This window comes from Maylandia zebra, linkage group LG23 (genome assembly GCF_041146795.1).
Source record: "Maylandia zebra isolate NMK-2024a linkage group LG23, Mzebra_GT3a, whole genome shotgun sequence".
NCBI lineage: Eukaryota > Metazoa > Chordata > Actinopteri > Cichliformes > Cichlidae > Maylandia > Maylandia zebra.
This window is the reverse complement of record NC_135188.1, coordinates 6468557-6483437: the sequence shown is the minus strand read 5'-3', so window position 1 is coordinate 6483437 and position 14881 is coordinate 6468557. Positions and strand designations below refer to the sequence as shown.

The 14881-nt window shown below is 40.3% G+C and overlaps 1 protein-coding gene across 6 annotated transcripts in view; it reads right to left on the bottom strand.

Moving 5' to 3' along the window:
• Window positions 1-1910: 1910 nt before the first annotated feature.
• Window positions 1911-14881, bottom strand: part of sbno2b (strawberry notch homolog 2b) — a 64524-nt gene continuing 51553 nt past the window's right edge. For all 6 annotated transcript variants that reach the window (XM_014413008.4, XM_004554877.6, XM_014413011.4 and 3 more), the window contains 14 exons: window positions 14729-14850; window positions 14509-14640; window positions 14225-14360; window positions 12762-12874; window positions 11143-11214; window positions 10833-10941; window positions 10657-10728; window positions 10422-10565; window positions 10229-10323; window positions 9153-9245; window positions 8928-9059; window positions 8237-8313; window positions 7824-8014; window positions 1911-6073 (listed from right to left, as the gene is read on the bottom strand). In XM_014413008.4, coding sequence (XP_014268494.1) covers window positions 4956-6073; window positions 7824-8014; window positions 8237-8313; window positions 8928-9059; window positions 9153-9245; window positions 10229-10323; window positions 10422-10565; window positions 10657-10728; window positions 10833-10941; window positions 11143-11214; window positions 12762-12874; window positions 14225-14360; window positions 14509-14640; window positions 14729-14850 — 2606 coding nt within the window. In that variant the 3' untranslated portion in view covers window positions 1911-4955. The remainder of the gene's footprint in view (window positions 6074-7823; window positions 8015-8236; window positions 8314-8927; window positions 9060-9152; window positions 9246-10228; window positions 10324-10421; window positions 10566-10656; window positions 10729-10832; window positions 10942-11142; window positions 11215-12761; window positions 12875-14224; window positions 14361-14508; window positions 14641-14728; window positions 14851-14881) is intronic.

Below are 14881 nucleotides of genomic sequence, written 5' to 3'. Positions count from 1 at the left end.
GCACCAGTTTACTTCCTGAAACTGTATTTCCCCTGGAGCTTCTTAAAGGGGGAAGTTCATATTGAATGCGTTGGCGTGGAAATCACTGCATGGACTTGAATAATAAAGCCGAACTGTGTTCAGATAAACGACAGGCAGTCAGCAGGTACAATCTGGTTCACCGCAAGGGTGTGTGCCGAGCACCTCATTGTCTGCACTCACATGTGACTGCTCTGATACTGTCAGTACTAATGACATCATAAAGTTTTCCAAAGATACCGCAGATGTAAGCTCACTGAAAAGAGATGGAGCAGCTGACACCCAGGTGTGGCCCTAGACACCGATAACACCAAGAAAGCTGACTTCAGGAGGTCTGGTTCCAAGTGACCATCTGTGGCTCTCAGGTGGAGCTGGTGGCCTTCTCCATCCCAGCCATGAATATATGGACACAGGCCCAGCTGGGAGCGTTCCTACTTACTAACAGGGGAAAGGCCTGAACTGAACCGAGAAGAGATCATCGGTGCCTCGCTGCTACATCTTCAGCTGAACCACGAGTTTAAAGGACTCCACTCACCGCTCTCATGGCTTCTTCGGTCTGGGCAGAGATGCAAAAGTATCAATGAAGGACTACTCGACTGTGAAACCTGAGAAGTCCTGTTTTGTGTAGTTTTTTTCAAACACTTATTTCCTTTTAGTGTATCTTCTTTAGTTAGGTTTAAAAAGTACTCAAGTATTTTGAACCCTGTATGGCAAAGATGTTTCAAAACTTGCAACTCTCTATATGAGGTTTATAGTGTGACGTCTATGTGCTGCATTGGATCAGTGTTATTGTTATGTTAGGATTCCTGGGGTAATTGTGGGATATTTAATGATAGGTTAGTGTGGAAGTGTCTGTTGGGAATTATATGTATTTGCTTTATAAATTTTTTGATGTTTGGGCCCCTGCTCATAAGCTCCAGTTAGCCATCTTTTATGTAATCACCTGTATTTGACCGCATTTGTGATTTTTGTGTTTATAGTATTAACACTGCTGACTGGTGGATGTGCGAAACGCGATTTTGTTTTTACACGAAGCATAAATTTGACAAAAGATTCTGAATCTTTATGTGTCATTCAAATTTACTTTTGGTTTCGAGTCTTTCTTTTGAGTTCCATCGAGTTTCAGTTGCTTTCCAGGGTGTGATTGCTCGTTTCAGTTTAGTTTTTCTTCTTTAGAAATTTTCTATTTCAGTTGTTTCTCGTTACAATATCGACCTTTGTCAGGGGAAGCATTGGAAAAGTCCAGAAGGTGCTGCTTTTTAAAATATGATCAATGTTTTTATGAAAGCTGTGTAGGAATAAATAATTAAAAACAAATACAAAATGCTGCTCGTTTTGAAAGTTTGATCAAACACACTGAATGACTGAAACTAAACTGCCCACTGTTGGGCTGAGTTTGCAGGATACTGTGATGATCAAGCGTTTCCTTCAATTCTTTCAGAGCAAGATTTCAATAATACACTTTCCCCAGTTGTAGTTTAGTCTATTATTGCAACCTTGGCCTGCACATTTTAAGACCAGCCCTCCCCGTGGCAACAAATGTGTTTTATTAGAAGGTGCTTAAAGTAGACAGTGTGCTCTATTTCTCCCCAGAAAGAAATACCAGGTGCGTTTACACAGAGGCTGTTATCTGGTGTGTTGTGATTCATTTATCCGATTATTCTCGTGTTTGATGATACCGCTGCACACCACTGGCAGAAAATATCATATTAATATTTAGTGAAAAAAAAAGGGGGGGGGGGGGGGGGGGGTGTCCCCTGCTGAACACAAACATTTGCAGAGTTAATCTGCTCCCTTTTTTAGCTCCATGTTTTTAAAATGGGGAGCAATGCCGCGCAAAAACTGTACAACAAGCCCGCGGGCGACAGACAGAATGAACACACGACACTCAGTTTGAGCAATCTTCAAGTTTTTAATCTGTTTTCAAAGACCGCAATTTTATATCGTCCTTCCTTTAATAAGTAGAAAACTTTTATTTTTTTTTAAGAATTAGTTGAAAGGCACAAATTTTACAATATATACATTTGGATCTAAATTATAAATATATAGAAAACAAAAGCACAACCCAGAATAAAAGTGCTGAACACAGTTTTGTTTTTACAGGAAAAATAGGCTTTGTTTAAAAATACATACAATCAGTAGCATGTTTTTTTTGTTTCATTTTGTGTTTTGTTAGCAATAAATTATTTGAAGGTGATAACATTTATATATATGCAACTGGTGGGAGAAACAAGAAAGATGGTTAAAGTATACACAGAGCAATCCACTGAAGAACAGAAATACATCAAGCGTGCGACGCTCAATCAAAACCAACAGGAGAACAGTAACTTGATTATGCCATTCTTAGTGCAAAATGATAAAAATGATTACAGGCCTAACTAAACGAATGAAGAATTTTCTTTCCTAAAAACTGCTGTCCATATCCCTCAAATGCATAAAGCTTTATTTCCGTGACTATAAAAACAAAATCAAAGGCAAAACGTTTGCAGACTGGTGTCTGGGAATGTGCCTGACGAATATTATTAAAAGTGAAACGAAGGGTAGCTGCAGTATTATTCTGCACACAGAAAAAAACAACGAATCAGTCATCCTAAACCCTAAACACAGAAGCAGGGAGGGGCGAAGGCTTGGACAGATTAATTGCACGTTTTAATATAACCCAGGTGTGAGTCGACGGGAGAACGGGTCAGCGTTAACATGGTTCGAAGAAAAAAACAAAACTGTCCACAGAAAAATAATGTTTCTTAAAAGAAACAGCCTTTGATCTTTGCCCTAAGAAGGCATAAATATTTAGAACCACTGACATTTTCACAAGGACAAACAACAAACCCATCACATTAAGTCTAAAACATAAATACAGCAAGAGTCACAGCACAGAGTTAAGAAAAAATAGCACAAATACTCATTAGTTTCATCATCCTTAAAAGGGGAACTGATATATTTCTGCTAACGCCCTGACGTTACGCCTCCTGTAGGTTTCTTCCTGAGATTGATAAATGTCTGATATCTTAGAGCCAGTAACTTTAGGGGTGCCTGTGGAATACTTTGGTATCTCTCTGCAAACTGAAGGCCTGACAAGAGAAAAAAAAGCTCTACGAGTGGGAGAAACAATTGCGTTTGAGAAAAGCAAAAGTAAAACGAGCAGAAATAAATCCAGACGCTGTACAGCAGTAGAACAGTGCAATGTTATTTGGTGGCAGGTAATAATAGAATTTGTTTTATAGCAATCTTGAAAATGAGTAACTTCCCTGACCAAACATGTCCTTAACTATTACAATAAGCAAGATAATGTATCTAAAATCTAAATATCCCTTAAATATAAATAACAAATAACTTTTTTTTTTAATAACAATGAATTTAAAATGTATTTAACTAAAATATTTCAAAGCATAATAGAAATAAAGACGATTCACACCATGCAAAGGTAACCAAAAAGCTTTGCCTGTTGAGCGTAAACAGTACTGAAGCGTTTGTTTCATAACGAACATATAACATGGTTTTTATTGCTTTTTGATCGCTTTAACTCCTCTGCGCATTTTGTCACAAACCAACTACAGTGCATCACACAAACATGGCCAGACCTCACAGGTTTTTAAATATGTACTATCATACACATGTACACGCATCTTTCAAAAGCTTTCTAGAGCCTCAAATGGAAACTGGATGTTTTATTTTTTAGTATAGGTTGAATTCATGTGAAAAACAGTGCTCAAGAGGAAACAATAAATTACTCTGATACTAGCAAAGAGACGGGGGCGCTTTCTTTTCAGAACAATAGAAATTCTTTGTGATCCTTTAGAATTAGAGACCGTGAACAGGTTCGGGTATCAGTGTTGGTCAAAAAATGACACATCCACACAGAAAGATAAAAAAAAAAAAAAATACACAAGATTTTCCTGAGGATTTCCAAAACAAAAATGGGCGTCAAGTGAAATTAAAAGGGGAGAAAGGGGTGTAGATAAACGTTTGTGGACAGCTACACAGACAATCACACAAGCACATGCAGGCTCAAAGGAGGCGCCTTCCTGAAACCCAACACCAGCATAGTGTAACACAAACGACGACTGCCTGACTCACCATGGGCCCCAAAAGTTTCATACAAATACACCGTATTAAATTAAAATCGAAACCAACGCTCAAGAGTACAAATCTATACATTAGGCTACATGGATTTTAAAGACTGCATTTAAAGACTTTTTCCAAAGGCACTGTTTGCAACAGCAGGCTGCTCATCCTCTCCCTTTTTTCCTCACACTAGTGTTCATACAAGCAGGGAGACAAACAGGAGGGAGTGCGTAGAAGGGAAAGGAAAAAAAAAAAGGAAATCTGAGGCATTTCATGGCTAATCAGCTAAAAGATTTCATGCGTCTTCCAGTTCGACTACCTCGTGTTTCACTCAAACCAAAGCCTTGCATACAGCCGTGAATGTAGTAACAGTAAAGCAAAGTTTAAAGATGCGGTTTTAACTAGTGAAAGGCATTTAGAGCTTCCAGCAACTCACCAATCATACCTCGAGAAAAATCAGCAGCAGGAGGTTTATTAGAGATTTCCGCACCTCAACAGCTCGTATGTTCGATAAAATAAAGTTATCCCGTCCTCTTTTTCCCCCTCCTCCCCCCCACCCATCTCCTTTTATTTTTAAACAGCTGCCTTTTACCGTGGAGGACACACTTTGGTGCAGAAATCGAATATTGATCGAGCCCGTCGTTACCTCAACAGCCTAAAGCAAGTGAACGCTACACATGGATAAAGAGAAGGGTGAGCCCAACGCAGGACAGGCAGTGACTTGACTATAGGCCCTGAGGGGAGAGGGAGTAGGTCCAAGGTTGCGATCAAAGACAGCAGCAAACAAGACACCATCTGCTCTAAGAGACATAACAAAAACAAAACAACAAGAAAAAAACTAAAGATAAAGTCCAGATGAGCCCGATGAGCTCTCACTCTTGCGGCCTGTACTGAATGACAGATTTGCGGTCCGGTCCGGCCTGTAGCATGCTGTTCAAAGCCTCGCGGACGTCAAGAGCGCCGGAGCTGCAGTTGCCGTTGGGTAAGGGACCAGAGTCTGATGAAGCGAGGAGATAGGCTGGGGGGAAGTGAGAGGAAGAGCTGGAAAACAAAGAGTTGGGCGACGGGTTGGAGAAGAGAGAACCCATGTTGTTTGACACAGAAGACGTGGAGGACGTGGAGGAAGAGCAGGAGGAGGTAGAAGACGAAGGGCTGGCTTTCTGTGTGGCTATCTGAGGGGAAAGGGATATGTCAAAATAATCTAATAAGTCATGGTGGTTATTGGCCAGCAAGTTGTGGTTCTGCTGCTGCTGTTGCTGCTGCGAGGCCTGAAGAGGCTGCTGCAGCATGAGAGGCAGCTGTACTTGCGCAGCATGCTGGACGTTTGGTGCAGTCTGAGAGATGAGAGACTCTAGATTAAAATCCTCTGCAAACGCTGTAGAGTTGCTTGTCAGAGTGTCCAGATTGAGTCCGCCCTCTGTGGTGTCTGGAGAGGGAGATGGAGAGCTCATGGTAAGGTCTAAGATATCGTCGAAAGGACTTTTGGAAGACAAACTGGAAGGCTGCTTGGTCTGATGGAGTGAAGGAGGCAGGTTCTTCGTTTGTTGAAAAGTGTTCATGTAGGCGGGTGAGTAAAACGGTGAGAGATTGAGGCTAACTGAGCTGTTCATGGAGCTCTGGTTGGTGTTGGAGAAGGAACTCGGATTGTTGGACCAGCTGTTATGGGTCCTTTGCTGGGTTTGGCTAGAATTTATCGGTAAGGCCAAGAGGGCTGAACTGAGGTGTGGTAAGGTGGGCTGGACTTGGGGGTGCATTCTGTGTTGGAGTGGGAATCTTGGGTCAAAAGGCTGAGTGAGGGACTGAGTATGCATGGTTTTGTGGTTGGTTAGATTTTCCACGAGCTGTCTGTGCCCCTGCAGGTACTCAAGCTTGCGCTTGCGCTCATTCTCAGCAGCCTGCTCTTTCTCTTTTCGCCTCTTCTTCACCTCGTCATCCATCTGCAGCAGCTCGTCCCGTACGCGAGGAACGCAGTTCTCTGGGATCTTGATACCTGAGAGAGATGACACAGTTATCAGTAAGATAAATCCTCAATCTTTTATCAGCTTTACAATAACAACTAGAGCAGGGCAATATGACCAAAAATATTTATCACGATATACATTTGAAAATTTGCGATAATGATATAACTGACAATATAACTGACTCTAGACAAAATACTTTGCATCTCCACAACTTTATTAGTGCAAAAAAAAAAAATCTATGTATTTTCACTTAAACAAGCAGCTGTTTTTATGTGCATTAAAGTTATATAAAAATTTTACAGTGCAAATTCCTCGCTGACAGTTTAACCAAAAGGCATTTCCAGTGGAAATTGGCCGACATATCCTCAGCATAACCATGTATAATGTCCACAAAACGTAAAAAGAGGTTATACACACACAATACAGTAATATTATGTTGAAGCACAGTACGTATCACTCCACGAGGCTCCTGCCTATGATAGCCGTAATGCTCCAACAATCCATCAAGCGGTGCGGGTTCATAGCTTAGAAAAGTCGTACTAAAACATTTGACAGAGTTTCGAGCGCCGTGTAAACATAAAATCGTTTCGAGGTCAGGAAACACAACCAGAATTCATACATAAGACACACGGGATTATAAGGGGCTCTGTCGATTTTCAGAAAAATCAAAGGATTGATTTTAAGTGTGCCGTATTTTCCAAAAAACACGGTAATAACGACGGCCCGCTAGCATGCGCTACCAAAAATAGTGCTTTGTTGTGTATCTGACGGACGTAAGCTAAACCAGTTCCATACCACTGAAGTTGCAGCATTTTTACAAAACAATTCTGGTTCATCCGTTTCATTCAACGACCCGCTTTCGTCCCTCATTCTCCGTCGCCGCCATGCTTTTTCTGCCATGTGCGTATGAAAACAAAGGCACTGTGCATGTGCGTTTTACCCATAATCTATCGCGATATTTCATTTTCTTATCGTTGCCCAACATTATACTGTATTACCGTGAACGGTATGATATGGCCCAGCCCTAATAACAACAGGACATTAATTAATCTGTATTAATTAATGAGAATGATTGTCCATCTCTATGCATCAGTCCTGTGATTGACTGACGACTCTTATGCCCACTGTCACCTGGATGGTTGAGAAGTCAGATGGCTGGATATCACAGCACATGCATCACTAAGTATAGTAAATAAGACAGCATAAAGGTAATGTGTACTTTAATGTGCATTCATTGCTTCCACACTACTAAGCAGAAAGGCTGCAGCAGAGAGAGAACTACTGCATCTGCTAGTAGGCTGAGCTTGCCACGGTTGCAGAGCAGACTGCAGTCCAAGTCCATATGTGACATGACACAGGCAGCTGATTATAACGTCATGCTATTCATTTTCTTCAAATGAATGGCCAAATAAGAAAAATCAGACAGGAACAACTTAGAAACTAAAGATATATGTGCGGTGTAGAGAGACAATAATCACGAGTGTGTTTTCATGGATCTTGAGGTGAATTGCGACACGTCCTGTGTGGGTCAGCGTTAACGTAATGCGCACAGGAGCTCAGCGGAAACGAATAAGGAAAATATGGAACTTTTTCATTTCCTCAATTTTAGATAATGATGTGTCAGCACTTGGACAGCAGCACCACATCTTACCATCAAAACAACATCGGGGTCAATAAAATTCACATTTTAAATTCTGAGCTAGATGTTTAGGGATTAAAAGAACAGTGAAGAAGCTGTCCTCAAACTGCACTTCACTTCAGGCAGTCAGAGATACTAACCGACTTGTTTGTTATGCTGCTTTGTTTTAAGGCGGACAATCTGCAGGATGCTGCTGTTGGTGATGTCAGACACCACATCAGAGACGCGCTTCCACACTCGTAACAGAGCTCCACACAGCATGTGATACTGACGGAGGCGCATGCCCTGCAGACACTCCTGGCCTTCCTCAATTTTCTTACACTTCCCATTCCTGCAGAGAGAGCAAAGAAGAAATGGTGAAAACACATCATAAATCACTCTTTTAGTGTGACTGTATGGCAAGCTAAGGTACAAGATGTGAGATTTGGAGGTAATTTCTTCGTGGCTAGCTCTTGGGAATGGCATTTGATTTAAAAACCATTGACTGAATCCTAATAATTACCAGCCTGATAGGATTCATTAATCCTAAGGGACATTGTGGATTCCTGCTTACCAGTTAGCGTGACTGCATTTCTTGAAGGAGAAGGTGAACTGGTTCTCCCAGCAGTCCCTGGCTTCCTCAGGGGTCACCTAAAAAAAAGGAAGAAATGCAAAAGCCTAAAAGTCAGCCAAGTAGTCACTCATTACATATTTTTACCAATGCAGAAGTGAGATTTTCAAGTTCAAACCAAAGCACAAACTACACCCTTTTCTCATTTAAAACAATAATTGTGTCAAAGGGGAAAAACAAGTTATTTTCAATGGGCTTATGGTGAAAGGTCAATGATTAGCAGTTTTAAAGCAGGGAAGGGAAACAGCTATAGCCTTAATAAACAACAGAACTGTAAAGAAAATAAGAGCTCACTCTTTAAATTTACTATTAATATATAACATTAAAGGTTTTAAGTCTGTAAAATGTTGCCACACTTTGTCTTTGGAGAGCATTAAGCCTTATCTGGTCAGCACACCTAAATGTCCACAAGGTGGCAGCAGAGACCGAATATATATAAATATACACCCGGAGCAATGACAGAGGAACACTTGGTCCAGAAAATGTCCGACTTTGTGTTTTCCCAATGTTCCCCATTTTCAGAAATGAAAAAAGATGCATTTTAATGCCAAATTGAGGGGGAAAAAAATCAAAAGACTCAAATGTAACACAAAACCAATACAAAGACAGAACTAATAGACTGTGAAACTCTTACCTTTCTGTACTTTTGGTGCAGTTTTTCCAGACTCTCAGGGTGAGTCTGCTTGCCGATGTTGGGCTTATAGACCACAAAGTTCTTCCCTCTTCCTTGCTCAGCTAGCAGCACACATGGATAGTTACCTCGAAGCTGTGAACAGAGGCCACAGAGAGTGTTGTTTTTTTTTTTTGCACTGTCAAAGAGACAAAGTTAGTTAAACTGTTTATCATAACGTGAACTCACCTTCATAGACAGGTAGAATCCCTCATCATGGCCGCTGAGGTTCAGTGATTTCTTGTAGGCCTCATCCCAGGGCATGCCCCTGTCCACACTGATCTGTAGGAGGAAAAAGATCAGAGTCTAAAGCATGTGCTGTGAAAGAGAGGGAGTCAAACTGCCCCACACCTACACACTGCTGGTATGACTTCAGAAACTATTAATATCTATAAATACATGAATACAACCACTTTAATGTATGTATGAAATACGCCCTTTATACTGGGTAAACTGGTTTTCTTGTGCAGGAGTCCTGAGTGGCTGCCAACTTTGAAACATCAACTGTAGGTTAGCCTGCAGCCAAAAGCTAAAAGCAGAGGATACCAGTAATTATCCTGTGCCACCTGCTAGTATCTACATAGGCTCCATAGCTCCAGGGCCAAACCTGCGTGATCACAGTCTTACCGCTGGCACTATGACATCAATCCAAGCTCTTAACTACAGAGGTAGTTGCTTGAGTTACCTGGGGGACTGCACGTTATGAGGAACTTATTTAATTGTACCCGTTCAAGTATTGTCAAAAGATCTAAATGAACTGACTCTCAGTGATATTTATAATGTACTCTGTGTTTGCAATTTAATAATATTATTTGAAAAATTGTAAGGTCTGGTGCTCTAACTTTGATATTAATACATACAATAAATTATCATTAAATTGCAAGAGCATCAAAAAGATAAGTAGCATAGCATAGCATTGCCATTGTGGGCAACACTACCTAACATAGGCCTAATATATATTACATAGCTAGGCCTTCTCCTGTGTAGTCATAGTTTACATGTTTTATATAGTTTGCTGTTACTTTGCAGATGCTGCAGGCACATCACTGTTTTGAATATGTTACTGATAATGCCATATCAAACAACACTTCTGCCTGGCCGTTCACAAATAAGCCACTGTACTGCTGTGGTTATCTGCAGGAAGTAAATACTTTTCTAATCCTGCTGTATGCAACTTCACTGTCATCGACACATTTAACATTGCATATGCTCTACTCCAAAGAAATGTATACTTGTAGACCTGAAATCAAGTTATGCAAGCCTACCTTATACAGAACAACCTGGCCATCCTGAGGATTTCCAGCCGTCAAGAAAGTTTCCTGTGTCTCCTCATAAATCTCATCGTTACCTGGGGCAAGGTCTGTCAGCGACAGAGTAGAAGAAAGTGATGAACATTTGCAGCTGCTGAATGAATTCATTGACATCCTTCTATTTTAGAATTACACTTGATCTCCATACCTAGGATTCCCATGTCATATTTGCCCTCCTTTTTATCCTTCTCTATGAGATAGTCAAAGTTGTCAGTGAAGTATTGGAAGAGATGGTTCTGTTTGTGGACCTCCAGACCCAGGATGCGATTTAGGAACTTTGTAATGCTGCAGTCTGAGAAAAACAAACAAGCAATTGACTTCAAATTTTGTTTATTCATCTCAAATACCAAATACAGAGAAAGAAATCTGTCCGTATACTCTACCTTTCTCATTGTTGTTTCCAATGCGGGGCTCCTTACATAAAATCCCAACATCAACCATTCCAGCTTTCATGTCTGGAAGTGAAAAACAAAAAACAGAACCGTTTTTCTACAGCTGCACTAAACTTTCATTTGCTGATGATATTCTCTGCTTACACTGAACCAAAATATGAACATACCTCTGAAGAACATGGAATCACCCCCTGGGTAGCCTTTGGGAGGGGGCACCTTGTTATCTATGAAGCCAACAATTGCTTTGGTAATTTTATCCAGAGCCTTGGTACCGTACTGCAAAAAAGAAGTAAGGTGAAATTAGTAAAGACAGATGATCTCATAAGGCTTTTTAAGCACTGCAGATTAAGTGTTTACATAAAATATGCTATAAAATGCTAAAAGCAAGACAAACTCCATACACCTCAAATTAAGAGCACAAAACATTTTAGATACAAAGGTTGGGTACAATTTTAAAAGCTTCTTAGGTTTGCATACCTTGTTCTCAAAGTTGTATCTGCTCAGGTCTCTGGTTTCTGTGGCTCTTCTGTCTCCATGGGTTAATGCACCCTGCACAGTGGATTACAAACAGTATGACTATCAAATCAATATACTATTATTACTATTACTAAAATATTACATTTACATCATCAGCAGTCACGCTAACAGAACCAGAGTCGGTGCTGCTGGTGTGAAACTGTCAGAGGAAGTTATGAAATCTGTCTTCACTGTTTAGTGCAATTCTACTGTGCAGAAATAATATTGGAAAATAATGCCTTGCAATTTCAATTTACTCTGGATTTGTAGTGTTTTAAGCCAGAAATGTCTGATTTCAAAGCTCAGCTGCTGTAGTAACTTGAAAAATTTGAAAAACCCCCCAAAAACAACAACTATAAAAATACCCAGTTGTTGCTTATCTGACATATCCATCAATTCAGTTAATATATAGTTAAAAGGTGATTCTACAATGCACCAGTGATGGGTGTGGAGCATATAACACGGAGGAAAAAAACCCAAACAAACCCCAAAAACACTGAAATAAGGACACACGCACACACACACTAGTGTAAATGCATGAGGATGCAGAGCCCGCTCTTGGCCCAAACATGTCAAAGGAAACCCACGAGGTTCAGGTGTGAAAACAAACGTTTTCTATGTGCAACGTGCTGACATGATATTGTGGTTCAGTTAATCTTCAAACAACATTTTGCAAAGAGACCGAGTGTGCAGTGAGTCCAACGTGTGATGGAAGTAGGCAACAAAGTTAACAGAAAATTTAGACAAAGTCAACAGTGGATCAGTCTTAAAGCCAGCTGCTAGCTCTGCTCACACAGGCAAAAACCTTAAGATACCAAAGCAAATGAATGTTTTAGCCAAATATGATTTGACTGCTGATCTGGAGTCAGACTGTTGCAAAGGTGTTCAGCTGTTCAGTTCGACTGAAATGTGTGCACTGGAGCTGTATCAAGTTCAAGCAGGCAGGCAGGCAGGCAGACCACGTGCCATATTCTTGATACAGATTTATCACACATAGCTGGCAAATGCAGGAATGACTTCCTGTAACCACCATCCCCTACACCCTCTCTGCCCTTTTCCCAAAAGAACTGTCATGCTGTGTCACTATGGAAATAAATGGCTGCTAGTGCAGAAATGCATCGATAATTACGGAAAATAGCTACACTTATAAATTATCCAGACAACCTCTTTTTGCTTTTTCTGCTTGTTCAGTTTTCCGTTACTGAGCTGGAGAAGGGAAAGACCCAGAATCTCTTGAGGTTTGTGGAGAAAAGTTGATATAACATCAAGGGAACCAACAATAAAGAAGACTATGGAGCGCTTTAAGACTAGGGAGTATCCCACACAACAGGAAGGACAGAGGGTGAGGGCAGGTTTAAGAAATGAACGGCGGAGTCACGAACAGCCCGGAGCACTCCGATCGATAAACACATAACTCAGATCGTCTCTGTTTACACTGAAACAGTTCTTCTCACACTCCATAAGACAACAACATATAAACAGCTATTTCCCCCTGAGAGACACTTCAAGATAATTGTGCAAAATAACAACAGCAAATGCAACACCAACCCACACACAACTGAAAGACTGTTCATATTTACCAGACTCTCTAGTCTCTTAGCCACAATGGAGGCAAAACGTCTCTCCCCAGCCAACTCTGAGATGAGAAAGATGTACTCAGGGGCTGTCACCTGATTGGACCGATGAGTCCGACCTGGAACGATGAGAATAAAATAGCAATAAGACATTTTTTGTACATGCAAAACATTTAAAGATATTAAGACTACTGTCTGACTGTTAAATCCTTCAATCTCAAATCTTTAACTTTACAGATAAGCGTTGTACTGCTAATGAACATCCTGTAAAACCTTTATACAGATAAATAAAACAAGCAAGATATGTTGCTATGTGTAGGAGAAATCAGGTATTGTACATTTTTGTGATGACGTTTGGTTTACAACAGCTCATTTTTATGTTACAGGCTGTGCCAATCTCAACTAACTATGAAACACCCATAAATGTAAATAAAATAACACACACACAAGTTATATGTTAGTACAGTACACTAGTGAGGTGCGATTAGAAACAATAAATTAGAAACTGAAAAGTATGAAGAGGACATTATTGGTGAGATGATAAGATCTCCAGTCATATGACTGAAATCTGATCTTGACACTCAGATCCTCCCACCTAAAAATGAAAACAAAAACTCTTTACACAAGATTGTTCTAAGGAAGTCCCTTCAACTTCCATAGAACTTCTTATGAGTAAATAAGCATGTCTGTGTTTGTACAGTATGTGTGTGTATATGTAAGTGTCAGACTAAGCTTCTCGGTATGAGAAACTTAGTCCGCCTGAAGAATCACTGAGGTGGTTTAAGCAGAAAATTGATGACCTTATTTAGTTTAGTGCTCTGCTTTGGCATTTACGTATATAAAAAAATCAAATACTGATCGGGTTTGTGGTGTTAATTACAAATAGATTCGCAGCTGTAACACCTTTAAAGGTCAAATGTTCAGCCCACACAAGTAGAGTAACTGAAAGAAACCACAGCTTCTATCTACCAACAAACCTTCAGCGAGACATTTGTCTCAATTTGAATATCGCAATATGAAAATAACACATAAAACACTTCTTCACATTTCTTCTCTTTCTTCTAAAGCTCTTTCAACCTTTCACCTCAATGCTGCTGCTTGTCACAGGGGTAAATTTAAAAGGAAGTAAGGAATAGAAAGCTGATGTAACTACGATGAAGAGGAAAATAAGTCCAGTGTGCCTTATAGCCTTTTAACTGGTTACATCACTCATCAACAGAAAAAAAAAAGACTTATGTCATTGACAAAGTTAACCACTGATGAAAAACTTTATTCAAGCCATTATGTGAAGTCTGACACAAACTTAACCAGACAGACTATATTGACAGGTCAAAAATTCAGTCTAAAAAAGGTTCCCGACATCCTTATGTAAGTTAATAACACAAAAAATGCCCTTTTCTTTTATTTCTAATCATGTACTCCTCTTTAACTTTTAAAGCCTCTTTGTTAGATTACATTTCCTGACTTACCGAACTGCTGAATAGCCCTGTCTGCGCTCCAAGGCAGCTCCAGGGTCATGTGAACCCTGCGTCTCTGGTTTTTCACTCTCTTGTCTGCCTGCAGGGAAATCCCAGAGCTCGCTGCTTCTGAGATGATGGCCACCAACTACAGGAAACAGGTTTTTGTTTATTGGTGGAGAAAGGTCTTATTGAACAATGTTTTTAAAGCATTTCACTGTTTGGTGAAATCTGATCTGAAGCCCTTCGAGTCATGAAAACAGTGATTCATTTTTTTGTACTGTAAAATATCTAACCTTCTCTCCACTCATGAAGCGATCTTTCTCCTTGAGATTAATGTGGTCAATCGTAAGCCCTTGCTCAGCTCGTGACTCATAACGCACGGTGCCGTCAGGCCGCCGCACCACACGACCCTTACGACCAGTCATCTGGAGAGAAAAGGGGTTAATATACATCAGCTGCACATGTCAAGGTGACAGGTGATGCTGCTGGTTAGCTTGTAGTTGAGGGTCATACCTCAGAGACTTTATCTGGTCCACCAAACTTGTCAATGAGCTCATCCAATGTGTTGAGAGGTAGTTCTTTTCCCAGTTCTGCTATTTTGTTGAGGAGGTCCTGCTTCATTTCCTCTATTCTGGCTGTAAATACAAATCAGAGGAAGATATTAAC